The 24781-nt window shown below is 37.2% G+C and overlaps 1 protein-coding gene across 2 annotated transcripts in view; it reads left to right on the top strand.

Annotated features, from left to right (window-relative positions):
• Positions 1-24781, top strand: part of Gulp1 (GULP PTB domain containing engulfment adaptor 1) — a 213373-nt gene that overhangs the window by 166264 nt on the left and 22328 nt on the right. For both annotated transcript variants that reach the window (XM_057758576.1, XM_057758575.1), the window contains exons 4-6: positions 6495-6566; positions 13931-14029; positions 20809-20946. In XM_057758576.1, the coding sequence (XP_057614559.1) occupies positions 6495-6566; positions 13931-14029; positions 20809-20946 (309 nt within the window). The remainder of the gene's footprint in view (positions 1-6494; positions 6567-13930; positions 14030-20808; positions 20947-24781) is intronic.

Genomic DNA, 24781 nt, shown 5'->3' with positions numbered 1-24781 from the left:
AGTGCATGTTTGTGAGAGAAAGAGAGTTTGGAGGGTTGGGATTCTTTCACAGGCTTTGTGGCCTTAGAAAGTTCCTTCATCTCTTTAATGTCCAAATTCCCTCTTTCAAATGATGAGGTGGGATTGGAGTACCTCTGTTGTCCCTGCATTTTTTCCATATTTTTTATTGATTGATTTTTATTGAGCTCTACATTTTTCTCTTCTCCCCTCCCTGCCTCTCCCCTCTCCACTTCAACCGTCCCCCAAAGCCCCCATGCTCCCAATTTACTCAGGAGATCTTGTCTTTTTCTACTTCCCATGTAGATTAGATATATGTATGACTCCTTTAGTGTCCTCATTGTTGTCTAAGTTCTCTGGGATTGTGGTTTGTAGCCTGGCTTTCTTTGCTTTATGTTTCAAAACCACCTGTGAGTGAGTACATGTGATAAGTGTCTTTCTGTGTCAGGGTTACCTCACTCAAAATAATGTTTTCTAGCTCCATCCATTTTCCTGCAAAATTCAAGATGTTGTCCCTGCATTTTTACTGTCTCATGTGGTTGAGACGTGGATTATGAAGCCCCTGCTTGTTGTTTTCTGTAAACATCCATTTTATATTCGCTCTCAGTTCCTTGGCATTTCTGCAAGGAGATGCCTTGCTTCGCTCCAGCTGCCCCAGTCCTGCCCCAAGGGCACCAGGCTGTGGAACTCCTGAAGCTGAAAAGGGCATCCTGCTGCCTTTGACTGAGAGTGATCTTTAGGCTCAGTGGGAGCCCTTGCAGCCAGCATAGGCTCTCCTTTGCAGAAACCAGGTCTGTTTGGGCTTGCATTTCCTAATCGTCCCTTAAAAGCACGGATCTACTGAAACAACACACCCCATATCTGTCTATAATAAGAGAATGTGATTTCATAGAAAACGCTGAAATAAAGTGAGAAACTTCAAATGAAATATATAAAAAATATAAGTCTATCAATGCTAAGCTTAGTTTTAATCCTCTACCAAAATATTTTGGACCTATTTTAAAAGGTGCCCTTTAGAGCAATCAAAGTTTAAATTAAAATCTATCTTTTTAGTGGCTCTATTTTAATTTATTTCTTTCAGGATCATGGTTTTGGCAATCAAGTAACAGATTTAAACCTGATCGAATCTGACCTTTCTTTAGCAACTGGCAGTGAAGATGCACATTTTAAAAATGACTTTTCCCGTGTTGCTTGGCACTGTAACATGGTAATTCAGCCAAATAAATCTATTAATTAAATTGGCTCTCTTGTCTACAGCTAAACTCCTAAGTTGATTGTGAAGCAAAAAGATTAAAAGGCGCTTTTTGTTTGCTTGTTTATTTTTTGAGACAGGGTTTTACTCTCCTGGAACTGGCTCTTGTAGACCAGGTTGGCCTCAATCTCACAGAGATTCATTCACCTGTCTCCGCCTCCCGAGTGCTGGGATTAAAAGCTTGTGCCATCACCACCTGACTAAATAAAAAGTGCTTTTTAAAAATCATTTTGCAGTCATGTCAAGTTGACTTAGAAGATTCATCCTATGATATTTATAGTCAGTGTTGTTGGATACAAGGCTATATTCCCATTTGCCTGTTTTTCCTCTGATCAGAATATCATTAGTTAATATGCCATCAATATTCTTTATTCATTAATCTTGGTCTTAAAGACTTTTTTATATTTTAACATGCTTTCCCCTTAACACTTATAGTAAATATATAGCAAAGATATACAATAAAGAGGAATATTTTAAATTTGAAGTAAAATGTACATTTTATATTTTTTGTTATAAATTAAGACCTTCGTGTGCTAGATAGTGACACATTTCTTGGCAGACTGGATAAACCCTTAGTTACTTGTTTTTAATTTTAACTTATTTACATTTTGTTTTACACGTTCATTTCTAGAGTGATAGAAGCAAACATAGCAGTTGAAATGGCTGTGTAGTGCTGTGCAACACTGCCCTCTACTGGTAAAGAAGCAAAGTCTACCACAAGCTTCAAAACAGTTCATTTTAAGTAATATTTGAAAAATGAGGGTGGAGTTCTCAAACTTTTCCATACTTCTGTACAGTGCTTATTGTGAATATAATGGAATGAAGGAATATCAACAAAAATAAAAGAACAGGAGAATGACGTCACTGAGCTCTGTGCCACTTTCATTCATTGATAATTGTATTTGATAAATATTAATCAAATATGACGGTTTAATATGCTCTTTAATAGTGCAGATATTTTATGTACTAGAAAACTTAATGAACATTTTCATACTTTCAATTTCAGTAGACTTTAGACTGTGAGATGATCACTTTTTTTGTTGTTTTTTTCGAGACAGGGTTTCTCCGTAGCTTTGGGGCCTGTCCTAGAACTAGCTCTTGTAAACCAGGCTGGCCTGGCCTCAAACTCACAGAGATCTGCCTGCTTCTGCCTCCTGAGTGCTGGGATTAAAGGCGTGTGCCATCACCGCCGGCATCTCACTAAACTGTAAATTTTCCATACATTGAACCTAGAGATCACGCATTTCCTCTGTGTAGAATATAAAATAACATCTATAGTTGTAGATATTAGAACTGTATTTATCAAAGGCATCTTGAAACATTAAAAAAGAGAAGGTATAGTTTTATGAGGAAAACATATACCACGTTGCCACACTTTTCAGCACAGACTGGGATTGCCCCAAACATTTTGGGTTTAGGTCAGTAGATTACAATAGATGGATCTTCTTGTTGCCTCCAACAGCAGTAGCAGCAAGCAACTGCATTGCTAACTCTGAGAACTTTATGGTGTTAGTGACCCCACCTTCTGTTCTTCCTATCATCTCTTCTGAGTTTGCACCCAAGACCTTTTTAGTAGCGGTGTTTCTGAGGAATCATAGCAACTCCTTGGGAACCCAAGATCTTTGCAGTCTCCGTCTTCAAGTCTTTGAGATCTTAATGTTTCCTCTCCTTCTCTGTTTCTGTCTCTGTCTCTGTCTCTCTCTCTCTCTCTCTCACACACACACACACACACACACACACATTCATATACTACCTACGACAGTTTCTTCCAAGCTCTAAGTTTGTTCACATAGTTATTGAATTCTACATCATTTTTAAAGAATTTTTTTTAAATATAAAATAATGGACTTCTTGATGATGCTTTCATATGTACACAGTTTCTCATTCACCTCCTCTTCTGCTCTCTCTGGCTCCTCCTGTTCTGAACAGCTTCCTCCTTCCAGATTCTCCCATTCTGCTTTTATGTTATTCTGGCTTCTGTGTAGGATTTTTATAATTTGTCCACATATCTCTGGGGTATGGTGTCGCACTGACATGTGCTTTTTTAATTCCCACCATGCTGCCTCTATTTCCCTAGAACTTGTTACTTCGATTGGTGGAATGCAGTCATTTTTCTCCTGTTCTCTCTTTCTCCGACTCCATGGGGTTGACTGTTAGGCTTCCTGGTGTATTTCTCCCATTTGTGAGGATTGTGGAAAAGAGATACAGAATCGTGGGGTTAGGTCCCTCATTGTTTATGATCCATTGGAATTCATATTCAAAACAATTTTTACTGATAATGCTGATGTTATCAGTACAGCAAATAAGGGTGTTTGTTTGTTTATTTGCTTGCTTCATTTTGTTCTCTAATTCATTCCCAACTTCCATAATATTACTTGAAAAATGTTAAATCATCCAGCATTATACATTACGTTTAGCTGTGTCAATGACCTTGAACTTCCTGTTTAGCTGGGAATGATTTTGTCCTTTTGTGTGTGGGAAAAGGATCTCACTGTATGACTGACTACATCGACCAGGCTATCCTCTAACTCACAGAACTCCACCTGCAACTAAAGGAGTGTGTCAACATGCCTATCTACTGAAATTTTGATTTTCCTGCCTTGGTACCTCCAGAGTACTGTGATTACAGGCATATGTTTCATGTGGTGCTGGGATTAAACCCAGAGTGTGTGTGTGTGTGTCCTATGATGTACTAGAATGAGCTCTAGATTGGGAGTGTGAAAATGTTAGGGAGCTCATTCTAGTACATCATGTTTGAGCTTCTCAAATCCTTTATGTAAAGCAGTAGCCCCTCACTCTTCTTGCTAATGATAGTTTAGTGGTGAGTCTGTCACTGGCTTTGAAAAATTCAGAGAAGCTAAGGAAAGGAGTCTACCCTATATCCATTCATTTTAATCTATAAAGCTCCTTTTCTGTTGAACCTTCTGTTTTTGAACCCTTTATTTTTTATGTGTTCTGGCGTGGTGCTTTCAAACTCCTGGCACCTTCATACCAGCTCTGGAGATTAATATGTGCAGACATCCTGGCTCTGCTGCAGAGCTAGGAAATATAACTGGCAGGCATGGGTGATAACGGCACTCAGCCTTGGGAAGATCTTTCATGAGACCAAGGTTAAAAATACTGATGTAAAACAGAAGACTGTGGCAGGCCAATTGGTGTCCAGCTATGTTTAGTTGTCTCTGTCTTCTTCTTCTTCTTCTTCTTCTTCTTCTTCTTCTTCTTCTTCTTCTTCTTCTTCTTCTTCTTCTTCTTCTTCTTCTTCTTCTTCTTCTTCTTTTTCTTTCTTCTTCCTCCTCCTCCTCTTCCTCCTCCTCCTCCTCCTCTTCCTCCTCCTCCTCTTCTTCCTCCTTCTCCTTCTGTTTTGGAGACAGGGTTTCTCTGTAGCTTTGGAGCCTATTCTGGAACTAGCTCTTGTAGATCAAGCTGGTCTCGAGCTCACGGAGATCTGCCTGCCTCTGCCTCCCGAGTGCTGGGATTAAAGGGTCACCCACTTCGTAAACAAAGAATTTCTTTCTTTAGTCTTCCGTGTACACCCAATCAGTCAACAACACGGTGTCACCATTAGGAGAGCTTGTGTTAAGCCTCAGGAACAGTTGTTTAAGGTAACCTGTGTGTCCTAGTTAGAAAAATAGAGTCTTGTATCTTACATAATCTAGTCTTGATCTCAGTGTAGAGGTACCATACTTTCTTCCCTGAATGTTCTCCTCAGAGGGAAAGCCCCAGTGTTTTCGGCTCTACTACTTCCATCTCCTGTTCTCTTCCAGCTGTTCACAAACTTCGGTACAGGGAATCAGCCTCGGGAAAATAATTTCCTGAACATATCCCTAGAGAGTCTGATATGTTTGACAAAGGAAAGTCCATATTTTATTGCTTAATTTTCTATCACAGTAATTCTCAGGACAGGACAGAGAACATGTTTTAAAATGGAAGGGACTAGAGAGATGACTTAGTGTTTCGAAGTACTGCCTGCTCTTCCAGAGGACTGCAGTTTAGGTCTCCACACCCACGTGAGAGCTCAAAACTCTCTGTGACTTCGGTTCTAGGAGGACACCCATACAGTAGGCAAAAACACCCATGCACATCATTTTTTTAAGAGGAAAGAAAAATGAGGACCTAGATTAATTACTAGTTCATTTTTCAAGATTGAAGCAAAGAAAATGAGATGCTGCGATCTTATTATTCTCTTCCGTTCTGCACATTAATACACAGAATCTTATCAGGATTCCTTACTTAATCACTTCCTCTAAAATGTGCACGCACCCCGTATCTATGAGAAGTGATGCCACTTGGTATTATAATCTGTGATATATGACAAGAACAGAATAGTCTTTGGGAAATTTTGTACACTTGATGAGTTTACTGATTAATTGCGATCTATGTAAAGCACGTCAAGGAGAGCAACCACAGACTTCTGTTGCAGTGAGTTAACATGGTGGGCTGTGTTGGCAGAATTAATGTGGCTCCAGCATAGGCACTGATTGACAAAGTCATAATTATTAGGATATTTACACTGGGAATTATTCCCAAGCTTTAACAAAACTTTAGCAACTTCAGGGTTATTTTAGAAAAATAGTGAATTTGTAGGTTGTGTAGATTTTACTTTATAAATTTAGTGTACATACATTATTGAACAGTGTATACTGAATGTTTTAAAATATGACTTGTAGAGTCTACATATTATAGGAGTTTAATAATTTGAAAACAAAGAAAAATGCTTATCTGGAATGATAAATGTTAAAGAGTCTATTACAGTTTAATATAGTAACTACATAAAGCATGTATATCCTTTGAACTTAAACTTTCAAAAGTGCACATCATTCTGGGTGTATTTTATTTTATTTCATTTTTTAATTTTTTTTCTGGGTGTATTTTAGCCTTGAGAAAATGACTGATTATAAAAATCAGCCATTATAATAAAAAGACAATAACACTGAATTAGCATATTTACTAACTTTTAACTCAGGATTAAATTTATCTCTTCAGAGACAATGAAATAATTTCAGTTTTCTTTCTAGTAGGATCTTCAAGTAAAATACATAGTAAACTATATTTTTAAAAAATCTTTTGAAAAATAGGAATTATAAATGGTCAAACAACGTATTTTCATGTGCTATGTACAAATTGAGTAACAACTGCTCTCCTGAATTAGGATTTATGTTTGAATTTCTGCCTAACTTTCCTGTATGCAGGGTGTTGGCTCCAGGTAGTTTAGTGAAGCCTGTGTCTCATGAGTGCTCATGTTCAGTTTCTTGGCAGCACAGAAGTGGAGCAGCCAAAGGGGACAGAAGTCGTGAGAGATGCTGTGAGGAAGCTGAAGGTAAGAAAGGCCCTCAGGAGAACGCCTAGTGTGTCCGTCTCATGTAGGTAAGGAAAACCCTCAGGAGAACGCCTGGTGTATCAGTCTCATGTCATTGGCAGATTGATGGAAGTGAAAAGCGTGCATAACTCTGGCAGGTATAGCTCCACTCTTTAAATTATAATTAAATATTTTCGGTTGTGAGCCTAGCCTTTAATGGCTGACCCATCTTTCCAATTCTTCGACCATAGAATAGATAAAGAAAATGAAAAAAAAAAAAAAAACCACAATGACATCTTGAAAGCGACATGCAAATGGATAGATCTAGAAAAAAATATAGTAAGTAAGGTAACCCAGACAGAGAAAAACAAATATAATATGTACTCACTCACAAGTGGCTTCTAGACATACAGCAAAGAAAAACCAACCTATAGTCCACAACCCTAGACAACAAAGAGGACCCTAAGAGTGACATACATGGATCTACATAGGAAGGAGAAAAAGACAAGAGTTCCTGTGTAAACTGGGAGTGTGGGAGTCACGGGGGAGAATAGAAGAGGAGGGGGGGAAGGGATGGGAGTGGAGAAAGATGTACAACTCAATAAATAAATAAGTAAATTACAATTAAATAGCTATCACCTGTCCAAAGAGACATTTTAAAGTATAAATCACAGTTATTCTTCCTGTACGTACCATATTTTATAAAGTATTATTTCTTACAATCACTAAAAGCTTTTAGGGTCAAATCCCCTAAGTGTTTATATTCAGTGGTCTGCCTTTGTATTTCTTGACCAGTGTGAAGCCATGCTCTAGCTCAAAACTAGTAGTAGCATCATAGAAATCTCTAACAGTTAAATTACTATATCTACCAGCTGAAATATGGTTGCAGCTGATTGCACAACAGACTTTTGAAATACTGCTATACATTAAGAATATCTCAATGGACCATATCAAGCAGCAATGTTAGGGAGAGAACAGAAGAAAATATTGATTAAACCGCCTTAGTATTCACAAGTAATACGTCTCTTGAGAAAAAAAAATTATGCAACCTCATGAAGTCACATTCACCAAGGTTCCTGATAAAATCTTATGACTACACACCACAAATATGTTTCTGTAAAACCCACCTCTCAAAAGTCAGTTGGGAGAACTCCTTCAAGACGTCATGCAGCTTCATATTCGTAAGACGATCTGCATATCACTACTTTATTTGCAAAGTTAGCTTTTATTTCCTGTGGCTGCTTTCACAATTTGGTGGATGGGAGATAACCTTTCTGTGACCTTGCTTCTAGAGATGAGCTCACTCCACAGGACTGTTAGGCCCCGTAGTTTGTTCCAAGCTGAATCATGAACGTTAAAAATTACTACTATGTTTTGAGAAGGTCAAATGAAGTATATGCAAAGTTTAAGTTGAGGCAAAGGAGCAGAATGAGATTTATATTCTGGATAAAGAAATAAATCAGGCCATGCCTTCATCCATTCACTCTTGTGACTATTTGATACAGTCCTGGAAGTAGACATTCTGGGCTCCCAAGATAATATCACTCACATTTAAGGAAAATGCTCTCTCATGAACCGTTTCTTCCCACTGTCATTGGGCAATGTTTCAGGCTGGTCTTCATCTGAACAACATTTTTAATCACCAATAGAGGGTTTTATTGATAACCTTGTAGGTTGTGGCAACACTTAAAATATGATTCTATTTAATCGTTTTAATAGTGGTCCAAGTCCTGGGTTGAGTCCAACTTTACTGCAACCAGAACATATCTTAAAAGAGCAATGGTGTTGCAATATTTCTTTGTACGTTTGGAATTCTTAATCCAGTATCTCTAATGTGAAACTAAAATGATTCAATTACCTTATGACTATGCTAAAGAGATACTTCGACTTAAATGGCTTCTAAAACTATGACTAGTTTATATGAGATTTTAAATGGCATAGCTATAAAGTTCAATACCTAAAAATGAACTGTTTGCGGGGAATAGAATGAAAAATAACAATAGAGTTAAAATGTATACTTAACGGACAGTAGCTTTCATTAAACGTGTGTCTTTTACAATTGATATGCATTTAACAAATAACTTGTATAGGTTGAAAAATTTGTTTCTCAACAAAGTAAATATGTATAAGAGAGAATTTTGCATTAGTGAATATGAGTAAGATGATAGTTTTCATCTGAGTTTGTTGAAATTGTTTCTCTTGTGCTGTGTCTGAGCTCAGAGCTATGACAAAATGTATCAATATTTACAGTATTTTTAATTTGCTATCCTATGGATGTGGCCATTGGGTGGTGCTGTGGATCCACTAGAAATAGAAACTTCCAAATATTCGTGACCCCATTTTGATTTTCTGCTTCTTTTTCCCAAACACATGTGTCCTGACTCTTTTAGTAAATACATTGTAGTGTTGGACTCATTTTTTCTCATGTAGCTAAAAATGTTATTAATTTTACTCCCTTTCCTGAGTTAGCATTTTAAATGCATTGCCTTTTGACATTAGGTAAAAATTAGAAATGTAAGTATAATAAAATAGTTAGAAATCTTAAAGAAGTTTCAGTAATGTTATATTTATACTCTTGCAGTTCATCATATCTGCTTGGTTTTTAACAGAATGTTTCTAATGATTTGGCTAGTGACTGGTGACTATAGAGAATTCATTGTTTGTGAACGTTAACACAATGTTAATGTAAGAACTTGTGTAAGAATAAAAATACCTTCTGTTTGTCAAAATGACATATCCCATTTCTATTTCTTAATTATGCTTTTAGCATGACATTTAAAAACCGGTAAGCTTTTAAAAATGTGCTATTATGAAACTCAGCACTTTTTTCATTATGCGTCTCATTTTCAGAAGGGATCTGTTTCCATACAATCAGTTCAAACACCAGGACTCAATGTGTATTCACAATTCGTTATGTTAAAATATGCATACACACTAGGACATAGATATTAACTCAATAGGCTCCCTCACACATGTGTAGAGATAACATGTTTTCGCCCCAGTTTGAAAGGGCTGTCTCCAGTTAAAGAGGCTCCAGTTAAAGATTCCAATAAATACATATATTTCTAGTGAATTATTTTCTAAACATATGAAGTTATCTAGTTTTAAAACCTGCCAAGAATTCTTTTTTTTATTGAAAAAAATTTTCCACCTCCCATTTCCCTCCCCCTCCTCCCGCCCCTTTCCCCCTCCCCTCCCCCCACTCCTCTTCTCCTCCCTCTCCAGTCCCAAGAGCAGTTAGGGTTCCCTGCCCTGTGGAAAGTCCAAGGTCCTTCCCCCTCCATCCAGGTCTAGGAAGGTGAACATCCAAACTGTCTAGGCTCCCACAAAGCCAAAATACTCTTATGTTATTACTGGAAAGTTCCAGAAATGTATTTGAAAGTTTTTTTTTAAAAATGACCTAAAGAACCTTAAGTAAATTCTATATCCATTCTTCCTCTGCAAAAAAAAAAAAAAGGCTCCACTTAAATACATGAAAATGCTTCAATGTCATTCAGCCTTTGGAGTCCCTGACAAGATCTGTTCATCAGCTTAGGCCTTCATCATTGGATTTCACTCTGTGTTACAATTCCATTGTGTCTTCAGTTATTTTTCTTCGAATGACCAACTATTTAGAACCTAGTTATACCAAAAAAAAGCATAATTATTAGACTATTTTAGCAACTTGAGTGTAAGAAATACAAAGTGGCCTTGGAGTGTCAAATAGTTTGCAGATGATATGATAGTATGCGTAAGTGACCCAAAACATTTCTACCAGGAAACTCCAACAGCTGAGAAATACTTTTAGAAAGAGATTGGATACAAGTTTAACTAAAGTCAATATATCAATCAATCATATTTATGAATGTATACATATATATCAATCAATCATATATATAAATGTATACATATATATATACATATGCTTATATATAAACAAAGAAATCAGTAGCTAGACTGATAAAGATACCATGCCAACAACACTTTTCATAATAGCCTCAAATTATATAAAATATTTACACTCTAAGCAAGTGACTGACGTATATGATAAAAACTTCAAATCTTTGAAGATTTGAAGAAGATATCAGAAGATGGAAAGATCTCCCATGTTCATGGTTCAGTGAGATTAACAGAATAAAAATGGCCACCCTGCCAAAAGCAATCTACAGATTTAGTGCAATCCCTATCAAAATTCCAACACAATTCTTTACAGACTTTGAAAGAACAATATTAAACTTCATGTAAAAAGCAAAAACAAAAAACCGAGAATAGCTAAAACAATGCTCTAAAATTAAAGAACTTCTTGAGGTATCATCATCCCAGATTTCAAGCAATACTACAGAGCTATATTAATTTTTAAAGTGCATGGTATTGGCATAAAAACAGATACATTGATTAATGGAATCAAATTGAAGACCCAGCAATAAATCCTCATGCCTATGGACACTTGAATTTGGATTTTTAAAAAAAATCCAGAAATACACACCGAAAAAAGACATTTGCAAACAAGGCTCTTCAAGGATTTACATTAAAATAATAAATAAGAAAAAGAATATAGCCAAAGATAAGAGAGCATCTGTCATGCATTGTCTCTCATCACTCTTGAATTAGAAGAATTTTGGAATACAGTTAAGAAGTCCACAAGTACGAAAATCAAGGAGACTTAAGATGGGAGAAAAGTTTTGTGAGCATTGAGCTTGGCATTTAGATAAAAAAGCAGAGACCATGACTATTAAATTATTTAAGATATAAAGCTTAGAGTGAGTCTAATTCTAGATACAAGACTTTTGCAGATATATTTTCAGCAATCACTCCACAAAACGGATGGGAATGTTGATATTGACATGAAACACGAATGGAAAGTTTGATGGTAAAGGAAGATGTCTGAGTGCAAGGGAGCAAGCGCATCCTCCGTGATGCTTGCTACCAGCCCATTTCGTGACTGCGGTGTGTAAGGACATTAGGAAATGCAGTTTGGGTTGATGGAGGATTGATAACTCAAGGCTTTTGTAGTACCGTTAAGTTGGCCTTGACACGAGGTAGGGGAGTGATACCAGAGGGGCTTACACCAGCTGTTTAGGTCTCATCATCCTTTTCCTGATTTCTCCAGCTGTCCTCCGTGTGTGTGTGTGTGTGTGTGTGTGTATGTATGTGTATATGTGTATACATGTGTGACATCAACACTCCCTTTTCTTCATTTCTTCCTTTCATTGCTTTTTCCTTTCTAAACAGACAAGTTTTAAATCACTGGCTTTTTGGAGCAAGATTTTCATAATACACAAGGTTACAGGATTCATGTCTGAGGTCACAGGAATTGCTGTCTTCAGATGGCGAAAAGCCCTTGGAAGTGACTGCGAGGCCCTGTAAGCAGCACAGGGTGGTTTATCTCAGGTGGCCCTCAATAGGTACAGAACACAGACCCACTGGTACTTTTAGTATTTCATGCATGGAAACCTTAAAATTGCTTAATTATACTAAGTCAAAAGTGTACCACAATTGGAAAAGACAGCTGATATACATGCTTTGAGGGAGAATTGAATAACGCTGCATGGAAGCAAAACATGTTTCTTAAAGGCCGAAAAGTATTTGGCATATATTGGATGTCATGTGCACACTGTAAGACTTCTAGAGGCAAAAGAACAATAATAATGAAGCAGCTTATGTCAAAGGAACGCAGGAAAAAAAAAGCAGACTGGAAAAGTATGCCACCCGAAGTGGAACAAAACACATAGCAGCAGCTGGGCTTCGAAGGCAGACACTTGAAGGCACTCTTGTAAGCATTAATTGTGCTCCTCTCTGGCAGTGCAAAGACATACATAAGAAGGCTTTGAACACTCTGCCCCAGGAACAACTACCATGCTCGTGCACATCTGCCCTAGATTAGAATGAATTGCGCAATGCAAATAAATAGGACACACCAGAACCCTGGAGCTCTGCCCGAACTCACATCTGATCCTTCAGAATCAAGTTCAAAGGACTTTCCATATGCTGAAAATGAGTTGTAGAAGCCCCTGGCAGTGGGGTGTGCAATTCTACTACTTTAAAAGTCTCCTTTCTTTCTTTCTTTCTTTCTTTCTTTCTTTCTTTCTTTCTTTCTTTCTTTCTTTCTTCCTTCCTTCCTTCCTTCCTTCCTTCCTTCCTTCCTTCCTTCCTTCCTTCCTTTCTTTCTTTTTTTTAAAGTAATATAAAGGGAAGGAACTAAGAAAGAAAGTAGGGAGTCAGAGGGGTTTCCAGGAGAAACCAAAACACCCAGTAAACTAAAGTAAATAGGGAGTTGGACAGAAATTGGGACACCCAGTGAACCTTAGATTCAGGTAAGTAGCATTTAAACTAAAAAGGATTACAAAATACTGCCCAAGACATACTTATTCTAACAGCGCATATATGTTGTATATATATGTGCTTAGGTAAATATTTGTATGTATTCTAATATTAAGTTTGTAAACATGTCTATTGTTTAATACCAAAATTCAGTTGGATTCATAATTTTTCTTCCACGAAATCTGGAGAAGCTGGGGAGAGACAGGCAGAAACTTCCTCTGCGGGAGAGTAGGATGATATTCTTCAGATTTTACAAAGACCCGAACAGTTGTAAACATATGCTTTACATGAGTGGAAAGACGGGATACTATGGCTATGAAAGTAGGTAGAAACCATTGTGTCTACAAGATGCTGGCTGTGTTTGTGATTCTGTCCCCACAACGGAATCATTCATGGTAAAATGACTGGAGCTCTCAGCTTTGGTTTAGATATGTCAGTTGGTGTCATCTTTGTTGGTTTGACTGATAGGTCATGTACACAACTAGGTAGCTGTCAGTCAACAGCAGGTGAACAGCAAATTCTGAGAACACATTAAAATAAAATTTTCTCAAAATGAGGAAATCAGTACTTGTTATCCCACATGGTTTCTTTGCTGGTTGGTAGACATTCAGCCCTGTAAATGGCATGGAAAATGTATGAAAGTCAAGGTTTGGGCATTTTTTTTTAGAAGGGTGTTGTTGGTGTTTAGTGATTAGAATCAGCTAGGCATAGTGTCTCATACCTGAAATCACAACACTTGAGAGGCTAAGGCAGTGGATTGTTATAAATTTGATCGCAGGCTGAATTTACATAATGATTTCAAGGCTGACATGGAATACAGAAAAAGAGTGTGTCTCAAATAGAAAAGCCAAACAAACAAACAAAAACCCAAAGGAAACAGAAAATACAAGTCATTGCGAATGAATCTGAATTACGGTAACAGACAGAGAGGGTTACTGAGCAAAACTGTTTCTATAAAATGCTTTGTAATGGGTAGTCGCTGAATTCATGAATGTTGGTTACAGACACAAACTCCAAATGTCCATTTATGCTCATGTTCCACAGTTATGGAATCACAATTTTGTGAATGTTTTTGTTATTTATAGTTTGCAAGACACATCAAGAAATCAGAAGGCCAGAAGATTCCTAAAGTTGAATTGCAAATATCAATTTACGGAGTAAAAATTCTTGAACCCAAAACAAAGGTAAGGCTTGTTTTTTGAGAGTTATGTGGACCTATTCTTCAGTCAGTGACAATTACATCTATTTTCATGGACATTTAACATTTATTACCAACTTTAAATGTTCAGTGCTTGGCGATTTATTTAAACATGTGTAGCAATTTGGAGAAGGGGAAGAACTTTTGGGATTTTGGTATTGTCTACCTGCAGCCTATGCCCCCCATAAACTAACTTATATAAAGTAGATTCAGTACTGGTAGTGTGTATTTAGTAATTTCTATCCCTTTATGTGCAAGATGCATATGGTATGGTTTGCTGGGTATAAAAGAAGACAAAAGCTGTCCAGTGTTAAAATATCCTTTCCTGTGGATTCAATTGCTGTATATTAGTTTTCTAGGGATGATATAACAAAATGCCAAAGTCTGGATAAATTAAGCAATGGCAATTTATTTCCTTTGTAGTTATGAACCTACAATCTCAATATTCACATGTCCACAAACTCGGTTTCTCCTTTAGCCTCCTCCTTTGGCACAGCTGTATCTTCATGTGCGCACATACTTGAGATTCTTTGTATGTCTGGGTTTTACTTATTTGTTTGTTTGCTTTGTTTCGTTTTTAAAATGGACACCAGATTGAATTAAGGATCATGCAATGCTTTAATATGAATTGAATTACCCATATAAATGCCTTACCTCCAATTTTTAATTTTAAGACAAACAGTTTCATATTTGTATCAACATATATTAATTATACATAATAATTAATTTCATTATAACATCATCATACATGTATACAATGTGTTTTAATTGTAGGTATTGCAATCACCTTTTCTTGATTCCTTCCTACTTTCAATAGTTCCCTTCTTTGCCCCAATCAGTCCCCCTTTCCCTTATCCCCTATGAGTTTTATTCATATTGCTTACGGGGACATGGCAAGGGACTTCTCACTGTATTATATGCTATTCACCCGAGGGAAGGTTCTCTCCCTTCACCGTAGACTCTCTCTAGAGCCTGTTGAAGTGATGGGAATTGTGTGCTTTTCACCACCACTCACAAGGACCAAGCTTGTGCTAATCTTGCCTAGGTAATTACAGCTGCATTGAGTTCTGAATTCAACAAGCACGCCATACCCAGAAGCCTGTAATTCCACATCCCCATCCCTTCCTATGTCTCTGACATCCTTTCATCTTCTGTGAGGCCCCCTGAATCCTAGAGGAAGTAATATAGATGTGTAACTTACAGAGGCATACTCAGCAATTACTTTTTCTCAACATCTCAGCAACCACAAGTCCCTGAAGCTACCACTGCAGTGCAAAAGAAGCTTTTATTGTCCAAATGGATGCCATTAATCTGGGGGCATAAATTTAGTTATTTAGGAGGTAATTTGTTGACACATTATGTCCATTGAGTAAACAGCAGCCCTAATTTCCTTACTAGGATTTATAGGACTTCAGTGGCTAAAGGCTTTGACCATAGGACTACAATGCCAGACAGGAATTCTCTCCTCTGGTGCAGACTTCAAATCCAGTTTAGAAAGTAATTGGTTGTCTCACTAATATAGAATTGCTGCTATTGTACCAATGAGCTCATCTGCCTGTCTAGCGGATAGTATAGCATGCAAGGATTGAATTGTGTAAGACTGGATAGCAATTCTTCCTTAGCAGCCTGCACAGCACCCTTGACACTATGAGGGCAAACCAATAAGAAGAAAGCTCAACTTGATTTTTCCATGTCCTATGGCTGACACTACAACATTTTCAGCAATAAGGTCTATCCATCTAGTTCTGTTAGACAGCCAACAACCGTGGTGATCACCTCTTTATTTGGGGTTCTCAGGGGAATCCTGAATCAACCACTCATAGGAGCTAGCCTGCCCCCGACACAGGGATTTTCATTTAACGACTTGTTTCCTAGGAGAAACTTTATCTACCTATTCAGGGTCCTTCTATTTAAACTCATTGTTTCTACATTTTTTACTTTTAGCCTATCTTACCAGTTATCCTTCTTCCTTTGTTTTTTTTCCTATATTGTTAGTTTTAGTTGATCTTCTCTCCCAACCCCTTTGTTTCCTCTAGCTCCCAACCACTGCCCCCACTTAATTCTTGCCACTGCAATATAATATGTCATAAGTCACACAATACTCAGAATAGTTCACCAGCATGAGCAATAAGCCTTAAAGGCCAAGTAAGAATATGGTAAGGAGATTTTCTAATTGGCTGCAGCTAGATGTCTGCTTTATTTAGATATGGTATCATGAGCTGGCTGCCAGTGGTTGGTTAAAACCCAGCTGTATGTAATTGGCTGAAGTTGATCTGTTTGTTATATGTAAAGTTAGGCTGCTAACATACTCTTGGCTTGCAAATTTGTTAGTCAAGAAATGAAATAGGCAGACAGTCTCAAACTAATGAGCTTCTGTATATTTCATTAAGCGTTTGTGATACAATTATAGTTTATCATATTGGGAATGAGCTCTTCAGGCAGAAGAATGGTTTGTATCTATCTATAAATAAAAATGGGATTTTTTTATTAATTAATTTATTTAATTATTAAAGATTTCTGCCTCTTCCCCGCCACCACCTCCCATTCCCTCCCCCTCCCGCAATCAAGTCTTCCTCCCTCCTCAGCCCAAAGAGCAAGCAGGTTTCTCTGCCCTGTGGGAGGTCCAAGGACCACCCACCTCCATCCAGGTCTATTAAGGTGAGCATCCAAACTACCTGGGCTCCCACAAAGCCAAAAAATGGGATTTTTTAAAATACACTATTAGTGAAGAAATAGTCTTTCTTTACAGATACTATGTTTTCCCACTTGGATGGGTAAAAATTGAAATAAATGCAATCTCTGTAAGCAGTTAGCGCCTATGCTTTTCTCATTTCTACCCCCCTTAGCTGTTCTCTACGTGTAGTGTGTGGTTTGGGAAACAGAGGATGCAGAGAAACACATATTGATCTTTTCATTTCAGCTGTAATCAAAGATGTTGATTATAAATATATGTGTTTCCTCGCTGTGTGTTTTGTTGTTGGTGTTCCCAGATCTCTTTAGCACATCTCACAAAATTAGTTCTGGATTTGATATCCATGAATTTTATCACAAGGTGGGCTGTCTAACTCTATACAGAAAAAAAAAAGTTCTGCTTAAATACAAGAAGCTCTGAGTTCAATCCCCAGTACCTAAAATAAAAAGCAAAGCAAAACAAGAAAAGTCACCCCAAGAGAATGGAGTTAAAGTCTTCAACTCTAGTCTTCCTAGGAAGATGACTTTGGTAACTGCCTTACTTTATTTTATTGTTAATGTGGTAAAATACTACAGCAGAAGCAGTGTAAAGGAGAGTTTTTGCTCGCAGTTCCTGATACAGCCCATAATGGAGGGGAAGGCAAGGCAGCATTAACTGAAGCATCCTGTGATATTATATCCACAAACAGAAAACAACTATGAAGGCATGTTTATAGCTTCTCTGCTTTATGCATTCTAGGATATTCTGCCCAGGGGTCGTCTCACCCATCATTAACATGACTCTTTCCACAATGTAATCAATATGATATTCTACTGATATGACCAAAGGCCTTTTTCTTAGTGTGATTCTGGGATTATCTCATGGTAATAGTTCACATAAACTATCACACCAATATCAACAAATATTATGATAATGTGGGAATGATTACAACCAAATGTCTTCTGTTTCCATACTGGTTGCTGAGTTGATGAAAAATGACACATTCCACCACTAGCTATAGAAATGTTGTGTTTATCCTATAAATAAGAAGAAAAAATAAATCATTTTTTTCTGAGCTGTATAGCAATAATTATACACTTATACCGTCATATAGCCCTTTTTCTAAACCATATAATGATAAGATGGAAATGTATCACAAACATTGTCATATAGTTATTAGTGATATATACTAGCTATTAGAATTTAGAGACTGCAGTATAGCTCAGGGTAGTTATTTGATTGACTACATTAAAACAAAATATGTGTCAATGTGAAAAAATCATTGTGCTATAAGGCAAAATGTAGGAATAAGTCCGAGGCATACACAACTTGTTGCTGGTCTAAAGATTAAGGGCAAGTGCCAGCAACTGTCTGAAGAACAACAGGTGGCAATTGACATTCAAGGTGTCAGCCCACCAGGAGGTACTTCCCTGATGGCTGAATCTCAGATAGGCAAGGAACTGAGACCACAGACCCCGGAATGGAATGTGATTTTCTTCTGCTGTGTCTTCGCGTGTTTACTGCTGCTATCTTTCTCTGGTATCTGGTATGGTGTGAATAGGTGTGGTGAGATCACCACTGCCTATAATGTAGTGTGTTTATCTTATGGAAACCTTTCGTTCTACTGGGTGTTTTTACCTGTGGATTATTATGAAGATGACTCCTTCCTAAGCTGTCCTATCTAATTGGTGATAATAATGTTAGTTTAAATAGAGTTTTGATGATAAAAAATAAAACAAGGAAGTGTCACACGCATGGGTTTCTCTTGAGGAGCCATATAGACTGTGGCTTAGGTTAACGACTAAGAAAAACAATTGAGTCCCAGGAGCCAAGCCAGCTCGAATTCCTTTAATCTTAATGCTGAAAGATACAGTCACAGCTTCCGGTGTGCATCACCAGCTGGAACAAAGCTCTAAAATAACTCCAGGATAGAGCAGATGTTTCAATAAAAGCTTTGAGATGAAAAACCCCAGAAAACAACCTAAAGTTCGCGAGGACACAAAACTGAGGTCAAAATACAAAGCAGCCCAACTATTAATCACTGATGTACTTTTCTTGCTAGGACTGATTGATGACCAAAGATGATTATTAATTCTTTATACCTATTTCTGACCTCAATCTCCTGACATAAGAAACTATTGATGAGTGGACACTGAAGTCTTAAAATACGGTTGACTAATTCTTTTTCATGTATAAAAGTTTAGGTTTGTGATTCCTTTAAGATTCCTATAGGATTACCTCTAAAGATAAGGAATAAAGTAATTGGTCCTTTCTTTGTAACTGAAAAATACAACCTGCCATTAAAAGACCTGACTGAGAAGAGTATCTTGATTACCTACATGACTAATCTATAACAAGTTGCTTGGGTATGAATGTATTTAGATTTTTGGGATAAATTGTTTTTCACATGTATTACATAAAATGTTTAATCTTGTAAAGAACATCGAGACTGTTCTGTTTTTTTACTTGTGTTCATTGTAATCATTCACCTGAAACACAGAATATATACTGTAACTGCAGTATAATTTTTATATTGCCTGAAATATTTTGTTGGGGCATATAAGCTGTAAGGGAAAGAATAGAGTTAAAATGAGTTAGAAGGGAAAAAAAATCAAGAATGTAGAAGTTAGAAGAAAAACGACACAAATGAGAGACGGAAATCACCAGGAAAATAAAGAATATAGAATGAAAATGAAGAATAAAGAAACGGTCAGATGGAAACCGTCAAGAGAGTGTTTCATACTTAACTCACCCAGCAAATGCTTGGTGACCTGTCCTTCAGCTGCCCCTCAGGCGATGCATTGCTGCAGATGAATTCCCTTAGCATTTGTTATCTATGATATTTAAACAAACTAGAAATAAGGGTGATAGGTTTAATCAAAGCAAGCATGAGTGTAAGATGCAAAAAGATAAGATTCTAAGGCATCATTGCTACTGATGTTAAGACAGTCTTTGAGTTTCTGAATCAACTGTAATAAATATAGAGGGAAATGTTTATAGCAGACACTCTGGGGTTTAAAATTAGCAAGATAATTATCTAGTCAGTCTTGGATACAACTATAATAGCTCCCATCACTAATGTTCACACATCCACCAAATACTGCGATGACCAGAGGTTCTTACTGACGTGGTGTGTTATAGCTAGAATAGAAAACAGAATGATTATTGATTGTATTTTACTTCATCAGTTATAATTAAGTAAAACATAAGATTTTTTTCTAACCCCAACATGTTTCAGAAAACTATGGTGATACATAGATAATATTGATGATAATACTGAGTTTCATAATTTAATGATGGATGGGTCTCTGTGAGTGCATGAGTTCTCATGTTACTGCTCTGTCTGTCTGGTTCCGTAGTTGTCTTTCTGCCCATTAGAAGTCTTAATTCCATCATCTGCAGGCAGTGATGATGAGCCCCTTTCCCCGTGTGTGTGTGTGTGTGTGTGGTGTGTACTATGAATGAATTCTGAAGTTCTTATGCTATCAAAGTTGCAAGGATGACTTTCCTCGACAGAAAAGGCTAAGTCATGAGTGAATAACAATATGGACCTGATATTTAGTAAGAGAACTATGAATGAGTTGTTACCGGACCATGGGTAAACTTGTACAGAGGTGGTTCTGTTCTAGACTATAGTGCTAATTATTACCAGTAGCACAAAGTGCAAAGAATTTGGCAGAATTTTTTCTTTTTCTATAAACCTTTGGAAAAGTTTTAACATTTTGGGGCTCAGTACACTCTTGTGCAAATGTTCAAGGTGTGAAGAATATGGTTTTTAAAGATCCTATGTAGGATCGCAGAATCCCACAAAGTGGCCCAGAAATGCTCCGAGCCACTGATCAATCTTCCTTTCTCTAGCATGTACTGATGTGTGCACTGTTGCAGCGAATGCCTTGTTCCAACCATGAGTCAGGCGTTTCCACCTCCGTTGTGTTCGGATTTGTGTAAATTCAGTTACGTGCAATTCCAAGAGCAAGACTTGATGGGTTAGCGCTGCACTTTCAGAACTGTGAGGTGTTTTATTAATGCGGCGGACATTTCAAAATGTGGAAGAAAATACAGTCAACTAAGTTCGTTTCCATTCATGTTCACAGGAAGTCCAACATAACTGCCAGCTTCATAGAATATCGTTCTGCGCAGATGACAAAACCGACAAGAGGATCTTCACTTTCATATGCAAAGATTCCGAGTCAAATAAACATTTGTGTTATGTATTTGACAGCGAAAAGTGTGTAAGTACGCCAGATGTTTTAGGGTGGTTTGTTCTCTTTTATAAGCCAGGGATTGTCTTGTTTCCGGCATTAACAAAGTATTTGGAAATGAATAAGGCCTGCAAACACTTAACTGCACCACTAATAGATTCATCCTGTCGTGAGAACAGGCTTCAGAATTTCATCCTAACTAAATGCTTATGTTCATTTGCAAAAGCTTGCATGCAAATTTCTTTCTCTTAGAGCATCATGGCTACTTTTATCTCTTTGTATTTATCTCAACGTCATTTAGTTTATTTTAAATTTTAATTTAAAAGTGATTGACAAATGTCTGCATGATGCAAAGAGGAACGGCGAGCAGAGGTTTTCCTGGAATATGAGGAATTTAGTGAAGGCAAGGCAAGTATCTTCAGCCGAGGTACAAATGCTGTATGCCTTCTTAAAATGTTCCCAGTTCTAGCCGGGCGGTGGTGGCACACGCCTTTAATCCCAGCACTTGGGAGGCAGAGGCAGGTGGATCTCTGTGAGTTCGAGACCAGCCTGGTCTACAGAGCTAGTTCCAGGACAGGCTCCAAAACCACAGAGAAACCCTGTCTCGAAAAACAATAAACAAAAAACAACAACAAAAAAAAATGTTCCCAGTTCTTTGAAAGCTGGCATTTGATGTCTATTATTCAGAACACTTAGCATAAGTAGTGATGTTGAGCCCCCTTCCCCGTGTGTGTGTGTGTGTGTGTGTGTGTGTGTGTGGTGTGGTGTGTGTGTTACTATGAATGAATTCTGAAGTTCTTAGCATGTAAGGGCACTTAGGAAATTCTGAGTCATGCAACAATTCCTGAATCACCCAACATCTGAAGGAAAACCGTGTGTCTTGCTTATGAGTGTGAGCTCATTTTCATAGCCAAGTCCGAGTTCTGCTATAAAACCTATGATGTCAATTCTGAGCGCATATTGCAACCATTGAATACGTCAATGGAAAACCATCCAACCTCAACAGCACTATTGGATTAAAATGGAAACAGAGCTAAACTCATTTAGATTCTATTTTTGCCTTGTTCTCAAAAATAGAAAATTAGGTGATTCATATTTTTAATTTTACAGACCTTTTGAGAAAAAATACCTGTTTATTTCAGACCTATTACTTGTATCAGGTGGATAACAGAAACCCAGTAATTTTTTATTATGTATACAATATTCTGTCTGTGTGCATGTCTGCAGGCCAGAAGAGGGCACCAGACCTCTTTACAGATGGTTGTGAGCCACTATGTGGTTGCTGGGAATTGAACTCAGGACCTTTGGAAGAGCAGGCAATGCTCTTAACCACTGAGCCATCTCTCCAGCCCCCCCAGTAATTTTTTTATCTTGATGAAAAATACATTGTTGAAATTTACCCCAAGTAGCCACATCTTTTACATTTTAGAGCTCTTAAAAAGCAAGTTCATATGGTGTTTATGTGGCATCATAAGATCTATTTGGGATTTGTAAACATTACAGAATATCTCATCTGAAAAATATGCTTATCGCTGCAAGGAAGCATTCTACAGACAAGAGGGAACTTTATATGGAGACCACACTATTTTTGAAACTTATCCCATTTCACAAATAAACCATAGTTGAATATTCCTCTGCTTTTTCAACATGTGGTTTGCAGATGACTTTGTTTGTATGTTTGAGACTATTAAAGCTGATATTCCTAAAAATCATTTCTATTTTAAGATAAAACAGTCTTTTTACATTTTCACCAAAACAATAAGCTCAATTTTATTTCATCCATGCCTTGAACATAGAAAGCAACTTCCTTGGGATTCTCTGAAATAGTTCTTAATTAGAATTCTTAATAAATATAAGCATTTATAAACTATGTGCTACTTTATAATCTTTCCTTGAAACTCATTTAAATATCTAAATCTGTCCTATGATCACATGATCATAAAGCAAATCTTGTATATTACATTTTTAAAAGTATAGTTCTTTTTTAATCCCAAGGATAATTTTATTAGAGTTTACTTGTTGAACTTATATGGAAGTCAAATTATAACTCTCAGTAGCTGTCTGGAGAAGAATAAAAGATGAAGGGATAAAACCCTCCATTTGAGTTACTGACATGAAGGCTCACTACATAGATGTTAGAGAAAGATTAAGGAAGCCCAAAGTGGGGGCTGGAGAGATGGCTCAGAGGTTAAGAGCATTGCCTGCTCTTCCAAAGGTCCTGAGTTCAATTACCAGCAACCACATGGTGGCTTACAACCATCTGTATTGGGGGTCTGGTGCTCTCTTCTGGCCTGCAGTCATAACACAGACAGAATATTGTATACATAATGAATAAATAAATACAAAAAAAAAAGAAGCCCAAAGTGCTGGGGAAAGGAGGCTGTAAAAAGATAAAAAAAAAAAAGGGGGGGGGGTGGGCAATATTAATGCTTTTCTGAGTAATTCAGAAACAAGGGGCTGACTTACAAAACGGTGCTGTGGTCCAGAAAGCTACTGCACAGTGGTCTAAAATTCTGGGAAAGGAAGTTGTAGTACCTCAATGAGCCCCCTTTACAGGAGCAGGCCTGCTTTCATGAACTTGAAGTTGAACTGTTTCCTTGATTCCAATGTATTTTTTCACTACATGCTTAATTATGTCTCTAATTATAATATGTAAATGAAGGTAGAATTGTCTTTCTGTTAGTGTATCTTGAATGAATGCTATCAAAAACAGAAGGAGAAGAACGAAACTATAAGGAAATACTAGGAATGCAGATTCTGAAAGGACAGGGAATAGTCGAGCATGCTAAAACCATTCAAGAGCATGCCATTTGCCTTGAAAGTGGCATTTGTAGGGGCTGGAGAGATGGCTCAGTGGCTAAGAGCATTACCTGCTCTTCCAAAGGTCCTGAGTTCAATTCCCAGAAACCACATGGTGGTTCACAACCATCTGTAATGAGGTCTGGTGCCCTCTTCTGGCCTTCAGGCATACACACAGACAGAATATTATATACATAATAAATAACTATATATATATGAAAGTGACATTTGTGGAGTGTACAAAATAGCACTCCAAAGGTGAGGAAAGTACAGCATTAAACTGGTACATTTTATATTCCTGCGTAGGGACCCTGGATGTTTAATGATTTAAAACAAAACAAGGAAAGAAGAGAAAAAGAAAACGTATACTTTCTACCTTCCAGAGAAGTTTTTGCTTTGCATTCACTTTTGTAGCATTTTATTCTATCATAAACTGTCTAAGAATATATTTCTACTGAAGTCACATGATCTTTGTACAATAGAAACCCAGACTTAAGTCTTGTCATCATTTAAAACTCAATTAGATTGTCTCTAAGACCTCTTTCTGAAGACTGTTTCCATAAATGTTTTAAGATTAAGAATTTTAAAAGTATTTTAATAATTAATAAGGAATTATCCTCTCCAAAATACTTGCTGATATTTTCCCCATCATGTAACTTCCACAGTTAAATACATAAATGTCAAATACAGGTAGTTTAAATTGAAGCAATAGAAATGACAAATTCAGGTTTTTAGTTTTTCTGGAAGTCACTGTGTGTACACAGTGCTCTGTCACATCTTAGAGTTGCTGCAGAAAACAGATTTGACTCCACCTTCAAAATCCCAAAGTCAAATGTTCATGGATATTTATTTAAATTGCTTAAATAAACTCACTCCATGATGTGCAGCTGCCAGATGCCTGGAAGAAAAAAGCCATCATAGCAATGGACTGAGAGCAGCTGATGAGTATTGGCTCATCCATTGTCTTCTGTAGGCTAATGTGAAGGTTGCTATTATGCAAAAGACTCTTACAGAGATGACAAAACTAGCTAAGCCCAGGAAAAATTGTTTGGAAACCTCAGAGGAG

Source organism: Chionomys nivalis, chromosome 26, assembly GCF_950005125.1.
Source record: "Chionomys nivalis chromosome 26, mChiNiv1.1, whole genome shotgun sequence".
In the NCBI taxonomy this organism is placed as follows: Eukaryota; Metazoa; Chordata; class Mammalia; order Rodentia; family Cricetidae; genus Chionomys; species Chionomys nivalis.
This window is presented reverse-complemented; position numbering and strand designations above follow the sequence as displayed.